At 47.0% G+C, this 14,749-nt stretch overlaps 1 protein-coding gene across 1 annotated transcript; it reads right to left on the bottom strand.

Annotated features, from left to right (window-relative positions):
* Positions 1–7,962: 7,962 nt before the first annotated feature.
* Crygs (crystallin gamma S) lies at positions 7,963–13,469 on the bottom strand. The gene is made up of 3 exons (XM_038346623.1): positions 13,421–13,469; positions 8,875–9,117; positions 7,963–8,235 (listed from the first exon to the last, which is right to left on the bottom strand). The coding sequence occupies exons 1-3, from the start codon at positions 13,439–13,441 to the stop codon at positions 7,963–7,965; spliced, it is 537 nt and encodes a 178-aa protein (XP_038202551.1). The 5' UTR covers positions 13,442–13,469.
* Between the last annotated feature and the right edge of the window lie 1,280 nt (positions 13,470–14,749).

The raw sequence follows: 14,749 nt of genomic DNA, 5'->3' as shown, positions 1-14,749 counted from the left end.
TTTTGTGGAAATGAGATTGGCTAGACACATGGTTCTGGAGACTTTAAAGACACTGCAAACCAAAGCAGAGTATCTGGACACAAGCCAGTTCCCTTCGCTCCTGAATTATTGAAGATAAGAAGGGTGCATCTATAGCATAGATTCCTACTCATTAATAGAAAAGAACTCCTGATGTGTGGTACAGCACAGATGCATCCCCAAGCATCCTCTGTGTGGGAGAACTAGGCACAGACCACCACACTGCCTGATCCCACTCAGGACACTGGAAGAATGGACACCAAGGGAAGGACAGTGGCTCCAGCCTAGATGGTGCGTCAGGACAGGCTTCAAGCAGAGGTACCTAAGACACAGACGGGAATGACAATGCTCAAAGTTGATTTTGTTAGTGTTTACCCAGCTGTATATTTGTAAAGAGTCAACATACCAAACACTTTAAAAGGTGCATTGTATGATGCTTGGAGGATGTCCCCATGAATTTACCCTCCAGAGCAGTTAATCAGAACTTCCTCACTTCCTAGGCAAAGCCTGTGACTGGGTCCCTGACCCTATCCTCTCATATCCATGAGTCCGGGGCCATTCCTGCCTGTGTGGGAAAGGGGAATAGCCCATCCTAAATGTTTCTCTGGCTGTTCAAAAACCCTGTAATCTTTGTGGACCTAAGAATGGCTCTGAAAGTTATCTTTTTTAACAAAGAAATCAATACCTTTAGGGGAGAGCGGTGTTAGTGGCCGACCGTGGCGTTTCTGCTACCTCTGCTCTCTGTCTGAGAGAAACTTTGAACAGAAGACGAGATAGTCATTCTGCCACAAGTAGACAGATTGCAGAGTCCCTGTTGCCTGGGGGACCTCATGTAGCTGAGGCAACACATACCAGGCACACCCTCCCTAACTTCTGGACCTCATTCCTTTAAGCCCTATTCGTCACTTTGAGGCAACTACCCCTGTGCCTCAGGCACAGTTTGAAGCACCTGTCCTTTGCCTATTACCCGACTCCACTAAATTTACTTCATAGACCAAAACTGCCACTCTCCAGAGGCAAAGGGTAAGTTTAAAAGTGGGATAAATCCTCTCTACTTCCTCATTCCCCTTTACTCCGTCGTGCGCTGGTGAGGTGCACTGCGTGAGGGCGAGGGTGCCTTCCTGCCGTGGCTCACAATGATACGGGACTCTTTTCAAGCAAAGGCTTCTTCTTTCTGGGACCTGAGAACAGCGTGAGAAGGTCACAGACTAACAGTCTGATCTGAGTCAGAGGGGACACCACGCTCTCACATCCTGGACCTGTTCCCCCACTGTTACAGCTCCTAGGCGAGGAGAGATTTAGGAACGTTGTATCTTTGTTCCAGCTTTTAAGAGTTACCTTGTGAAGAGCTCCCTAGGTAGTCATTTCAAAGGAGGTATTTTCTCCTACTTTTCTAGTTTTCTGATTTTGACATTTGTTTTCTTAGCTTAGGTTTTCCTGAGAAGATACGCCCCACAGCCAGGCCGTCCAGCCCCTTCTTTGTTGGCCAGGTCGTCTGTGTTTCGTTCCATTGTGGAAGAACAAGACTGGAAACCAGAGACGTGGAGGGCAGGGGGCAGGAGAAGATATAGGACAACCAACAAAGCCTTAGCCTGTCAATCCGGTGCATGCCTGCTCTCCTAATTCCCTCCCAGGCCAGCACACTAACTCCCACTTACATTCACTTACACCTTAAGGGTCCTCGACACTGAACGCGTGGTTGTGATTATAAGAAACATGAGGCTAACAGTCTTCTTGAAGTTCTCACGCACAGGGAAACAGTCGGCATGGCCATGCTCTTCTTGATTCTGGGGCCCAGGAAGTCTGAGGTCGCCTCTACAGGCGCCTGATCTTTCTGTGCCTCAGTCTACTCAAGTGGGAGGCATCCTCTTTTCCCATAGTCAGGCTGAGAGCCAAAGTCCTGGGTGTCAAGAGCATCACCGGGACTGTGTAAGCGTAGCTGTTGCCCAGGAGACCTGGGACACTGAGTAGGCAGGAACGTGGGACCCTCACAGCTGCAGGGGCTCCGGGCCTTTAGAGGAGTCTTCAGGAACTCATCAGTGACTCTGGTTCATAAACCCCTCACAGGCAGCTCTCCTTCTGGCTCTTTTTTGCCCCACTCCTGCTCATAGGAACATAGTGTAAAGATTTGCCTTTTCGTACTTAGCACTGGGCACTGTAGTACCAGCCTGGCCAGGGCCACCAGACTTACTGTGAGCTTGGGCAATCCAGCCAGCGTGTATTAGGAAACCAACCTGGTCAGCATTACCATCAGGATCCACCATTGTTCTGGCCGCACGATTCAGTGAGCAGGCTGACATGGCTGTTTGCTGAGCTGAGCAATGGGGACAAATCGCTGCCTGCTGTGTACTCTGCTCCCAAGAGGCAAACGCTGGCAGGATTCCCCCAGAAAGCTAATCATTCCCCAATCACCCAACTGTGCTATGGCTGCTGGCTCACAAAGGGGACCACAGGTACTGGGAAGATGGGACAGGAGTAGAAAGAACTAAGATGAGCTCAAGGGAGGAAGTGGGTTCAGAGCCCAGCAGGAAAAAAAATGAGGGAGATTAACTTCCCCTTTCTGAGCAAGTAGCCACACCCACCAGAGCACTCCAGACTCCCCTCCACTCCCCTGGCTCCTACTGCCCACCAGGCTCCTCCCTTTCTCCGTCTTGTCTCCTCCCCTCCATCTTAACTCCAGAAAGGATCTCATAAACTCACTGGTAGACACTGAGCCAGGATCAGTGAAGCCCATGGGTTCCGAGTCCGTTCATTCACTACCAAAGGGCTCCTCCTATGATGGTCCTTCAGGGACCTCGTGTTTGGAAGGTTTTTGGTTTTCGGGTAGCTGCCTTTGTTCAGTGTGTACTCCTTTAAGTTACAGAAATAGCCAAGGCTCTTCTCATTGGCTCATTTACTATCAACACAACTGCTTGTGTCGTGTTGAATATGAGGAGAAAGTATGGGTTTGAAACCCTCTAACCTGTATGAACTCTAGAGACAACCTTGTTAACTGTGGAAACTTTGGGAAGGCAGAACCAGGGAAGAGGCGAATCGGACAGCCAAGGGAAGGACAGGCTGCTGGGATAGCGATGTGTGGCTTTTTTTCAAGGCTATGGAATGGCTTATATGACTCTGACATTTATCTATGAAGCATCTGCCAAAATTACAGACACTGACTGTGGAGGTGGCTCGTTGGGTAAAGTGATGCTGTGCAGGAATGGGACCAGAGTCTGGATTTCCAGGACCCATGTAAAAGCCAGGTGGTATGGGCAGCCTACCTATGATCTCAGCATTCAAGGGACAGACACAGGGAGTCTCTGGGGCAAGCTGAATGAGTAGATAAATGACGAGCAAAAGAGCCTGGGGAGGGAATCGAGGAGGATATTTGACATCAACCTAGAGCCTCCATAAGCATGCACATACATGTTTACATGCACTCCATATATGTACACATCTGTACATGCCCCCACACCATGTACATGTCATATGCACGTTTCTGAAAGAATTATGGGATAAAGTAAAACACAATCAAGCTGGCTAACCATGTAAAAGACTGAAAGAAATCCAAACCACTCAGAACTAGGTAGTCACTACTAGAAAACAGCGGGAACCCGGTAGCCACCGCGGTCCAGTGGATCCTCACCATGTCCGTCTCCACTTGCGAATCCTAACTGTAGTCACTTTGTAATCAGCGGCCGCTAATTGCTGTGTTTAAGGCTACTCATGGATGTGAGCGAAGAGGAGCCAAGATTGGTGACCCAATGCGTGTGATCCCAGCTGGAGTGGAACAAACTCTACGCCTTTTGGTCTCAGCTCTCACGCGTTGGGCCAGGTCCACCTAATGTCATGTTCTTTGTATTCTTCCTCTTTCTGTTGATTATTTAACTGTTTCCAAATGCCCCCGAATGATAGCACCAGCATGTTCTCTAGTGCCCAAAGCATGAGAAGGCTGTGACAGACCTTCACAAGGAAAGTATGTGCTGGATAGTCGTTCATTCGGCATGAGTTCCAGTGGTACTGGCTATGAGGTCCATCAACAAGATGCTTCCAGTGTCTGGAAACAGAAGAACCCAAGAGAAGAGTTTTAGTGCTGTTCATTAACAAAAATACTTGTGCCAGAGGCTCACGGGAGCCTGATCTTATATCTCCTCTCAAAGCAACACCTCAGCTCTTGCTGTCCAGGTTCTGCGGTATCTTTGGAACTAGTGAAGAAGATAACAAAGTGTGCAGGTTACATGTTTTTATATGCTGTTGTCTTATGGGTGAGAGTTGAATTCACTGCCAGAGAGGAGCAGGACGCTGTAGCTTTTGCACTAGACTGCTAGCTCTTAGGAAAATGTAGATGATCCCATGGCAGACCTGGTAGACCATTAAGAGGTACTGAGTCCTGTGGATGGAGACCCAGGTGGATCAGAGCTAAGACAGCAGTCTAGAAGCTGGAGGGGTAGAGGCTGACTTTGTGTGAGGGAGAGAGACTGTGGTATTTAGAGTTCTCTGATAGAAGGGGCAGGCTTAATGTGATGGTTTGAATGATAGCTGTCCCTCAGAGTCGTGGGTGTTTGGACTCAGTCCCCAGTTGGTAGCACTATTGGGGGGAGGGGTTTGGAGGCGTGGTCTTGCTGGAGGAAGTGTGTCACTGGCAGCAGGCCTCAAGCATTTAAAGACTCTGACATTTCTAGTTGTCTCTCTCTGCTTTGTGATTGTGGTTCAAGAGGTGAGTTTTCAACTTCCTTACCACCAGGGACCCTAACCCTCTGGAGCCATAAACCCCAACAAACCCTTCCTTTTATAAGTTGTCTTGATCGTGGTGTCTTATCACAGCAACAGAAAAAGTAACTAAGACACTTAGTCAAAACAAAACACAGCTGGGTGATGGTGGCACACGCCTTTAATCCCAGCACTTGGGAGACAGAAGCAGGCAGATCTCTGTGAGTTCGAGACCAGCCTGGTCTACAAGAGCTAGTTCCAGGACAGGCTCCGAAGTTACAGAGAAATCTTGTCTGAAAAAAAATAAAAAGCAACAACAACAAAAAAACATATACAACCCCTTCCATCACACACACCAAAGTCAAATGAAACAAGCAAAAAAACAGAACATTGGCATGCAGATATAGCTTGCATGGGTCAGACCACAAGGAGGACATGAGGAGGGGACAAACTGCATTTGGCACACACCAAGAGAAGAGTGGGAGAAAAGGAGCTGCTGAGCGTGGAAACGATAGTGTGAAGGGAAACAGGGGTGTCTCTGAGTCTGTGGATGGAGACCCAGGTGGATCAGAGCTAAGACTGCAGGCTGGGAGCTGGAGGGGTACATGCTGAGTTTGTGTGAGGGAGATTTTGTGGTATTCAGAGCTCTCTGACAGCCAGGACGTGAAGCTAGTGGTCCATGGGTCTATCCACTGGGGACACAAGTTTACTATGCTTTCTTAAAACAGTGGATTTAAATGTTCCTCGTGGGACCTGCGCCCAGTTCCGAAGCCTGCAGCCTCCTGTGTGCTTTAATCCCAGCACAGTTTGTTGTGGTTTGCCTCCCTCTACACTAGGGTGATGGGTATAGCAGATGCAGGTAAGGATGAAGTCATGGTTTCAGACAAATGATGATTTCTAGCGTGTCCCACACAGAACTCGGGTCACATTTATGTTTATATTCCAGCATCTGGTGTTTACTAATACGGCTCTGTGTTTCATCTGGGAGCTTCACCCTGGAGGCTTGGAGATTGCATGCTGAGCAAGTGGACGTCATATCTGGGAAGTACTCAGTCTTGTCTCCGAGGAAGGCATGGGATAGAAGAAAGGCTAACGTGGTTTTAGTGTACTTTGCCCTTTGCTTTCCTGAGACACTGTTTCAGAGAACGCTATTGAGAGTAGAGGGAGTAAACGTGGGCAGTAATCGTGCTGTTTGGAGTACGCCTGCTAGATGGGATGCCAGCCCTCAGCTCTAACAGCAGAGTCAGCGATCTTCTAGCCCGAAAGGTCTGGAATCTATGAAGAGAGGACAGATAGCTTCTGACCTTTAGCATCCAGTGCCAGAGAAACTGCTTTCAAGCAGAGTTAAGAGGCTTGCGTGTGTAGAGTGAGGACGGCCTTTCTGATCCGCTGACGGGCCTGTTGTTTGAGGGGCATTGTTTTATGTCTCAGTAGCCATTGTTTGTGTCTCTCAGACTCTGCGTAGCTGTCCTGACACTTCTCGCCTGTGTTGCTGCCAGAACTGCCTTTCTGGTGGCTTTGAACACTCTGTGATGAACGCCTAAGGAATAAAACAGTAGCTGCCATGTGAGAAGAGGCCTTCGCTAACTCACTGTTAACACTGCCTCAGTTTCCCCAGTGGAACAAGACTGGTAAGCCCTCTGAGGTCATGTCAAGAAACTGCACTTTTCAAAGCCACTCCAGTGACCTTGGGTATCGGCCACTTTTTTCAGTGTCTTCTCTGGCCCCTGGACAATTCTAATGTGTTCAATGGAGAACACTGGGTTTGGGGCTCTTGTGTTGGAGGTGAGGCAAGTTAGCTTCTTGGAAGGGTCCAGAACTGGCAGCATAGTCAGCCCTCTGAAGCCCAGTGTGCAGCTTCCCACCCTTTCTCCTCAGTGTGTGTCTCCCCAACTCTCGCCCACTGTTCTCAAAGTCCTCAATGACAAAATGAAAGAAAGGGGAATAAACAAAATAAATTCTAGGTTTGCAGTATGCATTGGAGTTTAGCGTTCTCATGCGTCGTCGTGGGTGAAAGACTATACGAGACATGAGCTTTGCCGTTGAAGGGATTACTTTTACCCTTATTAATTATAAAACTCGAGCGCAAATACAGATAAGAACCTAAGACAGTTACCATGGTAGTGATACACCCACCACACTGCCTTCTGGTTCCCAAAAAGGACCGGGCAACATTCTGGCCCTGCCTATCCAACTTGGGGTCACTCTTTCCCTCATCTTGGGCCCTCCAAGGCCTTGACCCATCCCAGCCAGCTGAATGTAAACTTGGCCCATTGAACCTAGTGCCCAATTCAACTGGATAACGAACCACAACAGAGACAGAATTCCTGAGACATGCCATCTCTTTCGAGGACAGGTGCTTTCAGCATTTCCCCAAGCTCTCAGATGCCCTCTAACGCTCTTAGTGATTCCACGTCCCCATCAGGGTGAACTAAGTGAAGCCTTAGGGGTTACTTAGAGCATAAAGACTCCGCTCAACTCCCTTTCAAACGCAGGTATAGAATAGGGATAAGGTGCAATGTGTCCTTTCCACTGCAAGCTCAGCACATCTGGATCCCAAGTGAGGGACATGGGACCACAGGTAGCTTGGCTACTTCCAAGTAATGCCCTGGGTTGTGTTCTTGCTCTCAGTAGGGCTCTTGTCTCCTGAGAACCTTGCAGTGGAGCCCTACTTCTCCCACTTTTTACATCTTTCGGGATCCTGTACTCACACTGCACACTGATCTCCAGCTGCTATGAGTGAATGACTGAGCTGGCTCTGAGGGCTTTTGGAGCATAACTGTCCTAAAGAAATTCTACTTGGGCTACTCTCTGCATGGCGAGCGTGTTCCGTTTGAAACCTCTTCTGACGTGTAAATTCGCTTACTTTTATAGACAGGGCACCACGCTTATAGAGTGGGTTGGGAAGAAACAGATCTTTAGTATAGGCACTCTGTACATGGCAGCTCTGATAGTTTCTTGAATTAATGCAAAACACAAGCAGAAGGAGCCATTCCGTGTGAGTGTGATTTCCCAGCCTTCAGTGCGCTCTCATCTGGTTTTGCACAAAGGTCTAGACTAGCTATCTGATAGCTGAACTGTTCTGTGTAACTGCCCCCTGTGTGGGGTTCTAGATTGTTGGTCCCGACACACAATTAAAAGGCACTATAGTCAGCAGTGGGATGCATTCCAATTCTTTTATTTATGATGCCTATTTGGACACAAGCCAGCCAGGCTTCAGTCCCCAGGGAGGACTCTGTGACCCTGTTCATGCCATCACTCGGTGATGCGACGGAGTGACTGGACGGCAGGAGAGGTTGCACCCCATTCGATGGGCTTCCGGTATTCCTTCTTGTCCAGAAGATACTGTCTGCCACGGTAGTTGGGTAGCTCATAGAAAATCCAGGTGCCTTCTAGAACCTTACAGGAGTGGACCTCTCGCATCCGAAACTGCTCCATGGTGGAAGGGCAGTCTTCTGTGGTTTCATGCATCTGGCCATTAAAATCACCCTTTTCAAAGAGCTGAATCTTATACTGACCTCCACTCGCCTGAAAAACAGCAACAAAAAGAAATAAACAGCCATTATTAAAGAAATCATTAGGACGTAGGACTTCAGGAACTCAGAGGGTAGCATGGTTCACAGCCTATCACCTTGAGGCAGGGTCATCAGAACTGTCTCTACTATAAAAGGCTGATTTTATTAAGAAAAGTATAAGTTTTATAAATATATATGTGGTATAAAGAGAGTCGTAGAACAATTAGTATTTAGTCTGCACCTGATCTGATTTCAGCCAAAAAGGTTGGGAAGTGAGGTCATTTAGTCTAGTGATGAAGTAAACTAAGATTTTCATTCAGTCAACAAAGCCTAACTACCCAAGAAGTAGAAAAACTTAGGAAAAGATGTGTGGGAAGAGGGGGCTGGAGAGATGGCTCAGCATTAGTTAAAGAGTTCTTGCTGCTTTTCCAAAGGACCTGAGTTCAGTTCCCCAAATCTACACCAGGCCATCTGCAACTCTGACTCCAGGGGACCCAACACCCTCTTCTGGTCTCTGAAGGCACCTGCACACAAACGTGTGTGTGTGTGTGTGTGTGTGTGCGCGCGCGCGCGCTCACATGCATGAGTTAAAACCTTAAAAAAGAGAGAAAAGATGTTGGGTTGAGGCCACACAGCAAGCTCCCTGACTCACCAAGTGAATAGCTCTGCAAGAGCCCAGGCGGTCGTTGAGGCCCATCCAACGCTGGTACTCAGGGTACTCGCCCTGAGATAGGATGTACATGTGCCCAGCGAAGTTGGGCCTCTCATACACAGCCCACGTGCCTCCTTCCACTCGGATGGAGTTGCAGCGACTTAGGTAGGAGTAGAAGTCGGCACAGTCACACTCGCAGTCATAGTGGCGGCCTTGAAAATGTTTGTCTTCGTAGAAACTGATCTGAAGCACAGAGCAAGCAGAGAGCTGAGGAGCTGGGCGATATTGCGCGCGCACAGGTGAAAGCTCGCGCTCACATTGGGACGGCATTCCCTTCTACTGTGAAGAAAATCACACACTTCCACTTTACCTCACATTTGGCTTCTGGCAATTTCGTCTTTCTTAAAATGGAGCGCGATGAAAGGATGTTCTACTAGAAGCCAGTAGTCTCCCAACTGCGGTTTTAAGTTCCTACAGTCCTCTACTGAGACTGGGAAGTGCAACGGAGACCTCAGAGTTTTGATGTTTGAAATAGGGGACACCGGACCCTCTGGGGGTTCATCAATCGTTTCTAAACATCACCGTGAAATCCCAAAATAGACACCCCCTAGCCCTTGTGGCATAGTAATTCCACGCTCAGAAAAACTGCTGGGTTGCGGAAAGTTGCGGTTGAGGTGGTTCATTTCTTGGCATTGTGCCGCCACCTTGTGGCTGATTTGATTTATTGACTTAACAGAAAAGCGCTGTCAATAAAGAAGCAGAGGCCCCGATTTGCGTTTTTGAGTAAAGGGCGAGTAGTTTTCTAAAAGCAAAGGAAAGGGGACAAGGCCCGTCCAAAGAAAGAAAATACGTGAAGAGCACAGCCCGTATTGGGAACTAGTGCACAGTGAGTGTGGTAGACCGAGCTGGAGTTCGTTCCCTGGGTGCCGGGAAAGACCAAGAACTCGGAGACGAGGGCAGCTGCAACAGCAAAGCACTCTAGGGTCAGACCTTGGCGACCGTTAGATGGAGAGAATGGACGTCCGCAAAGAGCACAGGATCCTTTCTCTTTCACCCCGTGTGACTCTTCCCCAGGTGACACGCCCGGAGCTGTTCTATTCTGCCTTGATCTTTCCTGTCCCCCTCCTGTCCCAAGTCTCTCGCCTCTATTTCCTGTTCCCTACTTTTTTCTTTCCCATTAAAAAAAATCATGTGTTTCATTTCCTCCTCTTCAAATTTGTTTTTCGGCTCCCTCTCTCATTTTAGCATAGCAGATTTAGAGATACATGGTACCTGTGTACCAATGAGAGGAAAAATCCAGCACAGCTTACTAGCTATGTGACTTCCTTCAGAGGTCAGGGTAAAAGTGTGTCCTACAGAGGGGTGCTCTGAGGGTAAAATGGAAATAATGGTAATTAATGGAGGGGAAGGGGCTCATGGGAACCCACCCCTGCCTGAAAAGCTATAGGCAATCAAAGGTTGCTGGGAGAGCGAGTCACATTCCTCGATGGTATAGACACTCCAAGTCAGTCGTCCTCAGTCTTCCTAATGCTATGACTTCGATTCATTTCATGCTGGGGTGACCCCCAACCATAAAATTATCTTTGCTGCTACTTCGTAACTGTAATTTTGCTACTGTTATGAATTGTAATGTAAATATCCAATCCACAGTGGGGCTGCGGACCCACAGGTTGAGAACTGCTTCTCTAAGCTGTCCTGCTCAAATAGCCCACACCCAGGCTCAAGCAAGCAACCCTAATTAAACGCAATGGGATGCCTGCTCACACACACACACACACACACACACACACACCCCTCCGCACACGAAACTAGTGAGGGGGTTACACAGAAGAAGTTTGATGGGAAGGGAATGGAAATGGAATAATGGGGGGTGAATATGAGCAAAGTACCTTATACAAACGTGCAAAACTATAAAGCACATTTTAAAAACTGTTTGAAATACAACTGCTCAGTCTGTATGGTGTGTGTGTGTGTGTGTGTGTGTGTTTAGGGCTGGCCATTTGGTAACCAATCAGTGTGTTCTTTTCTGGGGAAGACTATTTTCCCCTCTCTTAGGCATTCCTTAGTCGCATGTAGTTCTTTGTGTTAGGTTGAAGTTTCATGAGCTTTCACCCTTGCACCTTTTTTTTTTTTTATTGGTTTTCTGGGACAGGCTGGCCTCGAACTCACAGAGATTAACCTGCCTCTGCCTCCCGAGTGCTGGGATTAAAGGCGTGTGCCACCACTGCCCAGCTCACTCTTGCACTTTAGCAAGCCCATTATTGTCATCCTTGTGCAGGTTAGGCAACCAAAGATAAATGTTTAAAAAGACAGTAAGCTGTTTTGGTTATGGACAAAGAGATGACTTCCGAAGATCATTAGCTATTCAAGGCTAGCTATAAGCCCGTGGGGCTGCAGTGCAAGCCTCCCGCTGCTGCTTATGTGGGCCATTTTGTTTTCCTTCCGTCTTCCTACCCCACAGGACTTAACACAGTAGCATTCACACTCGAACCACTGAGCAGCACTGACCCTTTTATTGTGACCTATTATGAGATCCTCAGGAAAATCGAGTAAGAATGGATGGGTTCTACATGCCTTCCTTCATATGCTGAATTTACTTTTGAGCCGCGACTTATCAAAAATGATTTTGTGGGAGCTATGCTATGGCAAATAAGGTTGAGGATTTTAATGCAATGGCTCTCACATTGACAGTCCTGTACATTTGTCTTACAGCAGTATCTGAGAAGTACATATGCACAGAGTCAACATGCTGTCAGCCCCCAGGCCAGCCAGTCACCCCACGTTGACTCCAGTGTGCATCCCTTTCCCATGGAGCTCCGGCCAAGCTCTGTCCAGTGGATGAAGGCGGAAATGTGAAGTCTATCCACTCTATTGCTGATGGAGAGATGTGGCCTTTGGACATAAACTTGTAGAGAAGAGTCAAACCGTGCTGGTTTCCTAGAAATTACTATACAATTCCTGTCACGTTTGAGTTTTTGAAAAATTAGCCTACCAATCTAAGCAGGAAAAAAAAAATCTGGATTATCTGTGAGGCTAACGAAAACATGCTTAATAAAATCTGTTGCTCTTGTTGAGTCAATGTGCCTCCAAGGTAACTGGTAACAAGATGGTGGGAAAGGCCAGGCAGTGAGAAAGCAGGTGTTTATGTACATGATGTACTAGCTTCCCTCAAGGCTCTTCAGTTTTCAGTGGGACCTAAATGGAAGTGGTGTGTTTTACACTAGACAGCCCTTCTCCCCAACATCTGGATGGCTGTTAGTTCTATTTGTCAATTAGGAAAAAGAGCATCAGGCACTAGCTAACCAATCACAGAACAAGTTAACAGGAACAGACAACATGCACTGGTAAGCGCGCTTCGTTAGCCTCAGTCCAAAGATGAGGAGGACACTGTGATCTCAATCTAGATGGAGTTTCTCCACTATACTTGGGCCGAGCTTTGAAAAGTGTCCCTGTCTCAATAACAAAAAAAACAAAAACAAAAAAATGGAAGGGGCTGCTCTAGAGGCAGAGAGAAAGAGAGAGAGAGAGAGAGAGAGAGAGAGAGAGAGAGAGACAGAGAGAAAGCAAAGAAAAATAATCAAATAACTAGATGCATGATATGACATTAACATGCCCTAACATGTCTGGGGTCAACTGGAGAAACTAAATATGGTTGGAATGTTGGGTATTAGATTTAGGAAGAATCTTGGGGGTATGTTTATTCAAGGTGAAAAAAACAAACAAGCAAAAAACCGAAAACACCTCAACTTTGTTTTTAGGAGTTGCATATCTAAATACCCCAGTCAACAACGCAGTGAAGTTACTCATCAAAGAGCACGGTAAAGCAAACACAGCCGGACGCTAGCAATCGGAGCATCAGTGAAAGACAAGTGTCCGCAACACATTTTCCTTAATCTTTCAAGGTTAGTAAGTCTGAAAGTTTTCAAAGCAATGAGCTGAAGGAGGGAGGGATCAGGCGCCACACACTGACTCCACCTTTCAGCCTCACTAATTACAAAAGTTAACAGAGAATCCCTTCCTTCCTTCCCAAAGCCTTGTCTGAGCGGTCACCTCCAGACAAGCAGTTGAGTCAAACGTTGGTGAGGATTCTACCTGGAAACAAGAATAACTGCTTGATTAAGATTAATTGACTAATACTGTCAGATTAAGTTCACGGGACTGGCCTGCCTACTGGCCTTTTGGAACAACAGTTGAGGCTAAATTAGACATAACAGAATATTGAGTACATTTCTAGTACAGTCTTCATCATGGCCTTTTCCTGAGATTTAAATCATCTGTTGTCAGAAGGTAGCCCTCATGATGGTTTTGGTATTGCTTACCCATACAGTACTCAGTACAGCACCATCGCTAAAGGTCAATCTTTAATGTGTTAGGTGATTCTGCTAGACTGGAAAACAAGCCGTTCTCCATCTCCTCCTCCCATCCTTGGCCTTCAGGCACTAGTTTATTCCGGTCTAGGCAGAAGCAACAGCCTTTCTGCATGCCGCTTCCAACAGTCCTGAGATGAAGGGCCGAGAGCTAAGAAGTCTGCATGGTGTTTACTCACCTTGGCTCCGGTTTTAGACATTGTAGTGCAGAGGCTGATTGTGCACCTACTGAAGGAAACGCAGGAGTAGCCCTGGAGCTACGGCACAGGGACATTTATACCAGGCTGCTCTCAAATCAAACATTTGCTTAGTCATGAGAATTGGATCCAAAATTTGAGTCAGTCGTTTACAGTCTATTGATGCTTGCTGGAAAAACAACTGGGATTATGAAATAAAGGCAGGCTTCGTTGCCTGTCTAATGCTCACCCAGCCCTGCTGCATTCTAGATGCTGCTGAATCAAGGCACCGAAACCCAGCCAAAGTTTTAAAAGTTCAAAACACGTTTTTCTCTGTGCAGCTTGTTTTTCAGCCAATGATGGACGTTCCTAATGTCTTCTTATTCTTCAACAGAGAGCACACAGGAGAACCCAAAGACCACCCTCGACTTCGGGGCAAGACTGAGGTTTCAAGGACAGATAAATTTGCACCTAGAAGTTATGAATGCTCTTGCCTTGGGTGGGCTGGGAGTCACTACAAAAATACAAACAAACAAAAAACGCAATCTAAAAGCTTTTCGTATGGACTACATGTTAGATATGGCTCTTGAATTTGATTACTGCCCTATAACTAGGTAGGAAAATGTCTGATTTTGGTAAATGTATGCTAATGTGTTTGGGTAAAATGATGTCAGCAATCCACTCACAAGCTCTGATGTTAATGACAGAGAATAGATGAGTCAATGTGGCAAAATGTTAACACTGGGGATTCCAGTCAGAGAGTAGTACCTGGGGGTCGGTGCCCTGTCTTGTTTGGTTTTTAAGAATCTTACTTTGTTATGTATCTCTGGCAGGCTTGGACTTCACTGTGTAGTTTCAAGGTCATGGCAATCCCTGATTCCCAAATTCAGGAATTACTGGCTTGTCACACCTATTCGTGCAAATGTCATTCAAGTTAGAATTTTTTTGCAGACACAAATTAGAAAGAACTGTGGCTTGTAAGAGACTGCCAAGTTATATAGGGACAGAAAGCTGCCTTGAGACTCCAGAACTTTCCAAGCTAGACGCTCTCTCTGCCTTTACATTGGGATGAATACTTTGTACAAACTCAGAGAAACAACAAGCCAACCTTCCATTTCCCTGGCCAAGCAGTCTTCTTCAGACAATTTCACCTTTCTACTTTTCTACTGCAAGTGTCCAGCAAATACCTTTATAAATGGGACACCCACGAGAGCGGTTGATTTAAAGGGGCAAATGTGGGGCTGGAGAGGCTCGGCAGTCAGGAGCGCTTGCTGCTTTTGTAGAAGCCTGGACTTCAGTTCCCAGGAGGCACAGAGCCGCTCACCACTGCAG

This window comes from Arvicola amphibius, chromosome 10 (assembly GCF_903992535.2).
Source record: "Arvicola amphibius chromosome 10, mArvAmp1.2, whole genome shotgun sequence".
Classification (NCBI taxonomy): Eukaryota; Metazoa; Chordata; class Mammalia; order Rodentia; family Cricetidae; genus Arvicola; species Arvicola amphibius.
The sequence above is the reverse complement of the archived record's forward strand: the minus strand, read 5'-3'. Positions and strand labels throughout refer to the sequence as shown.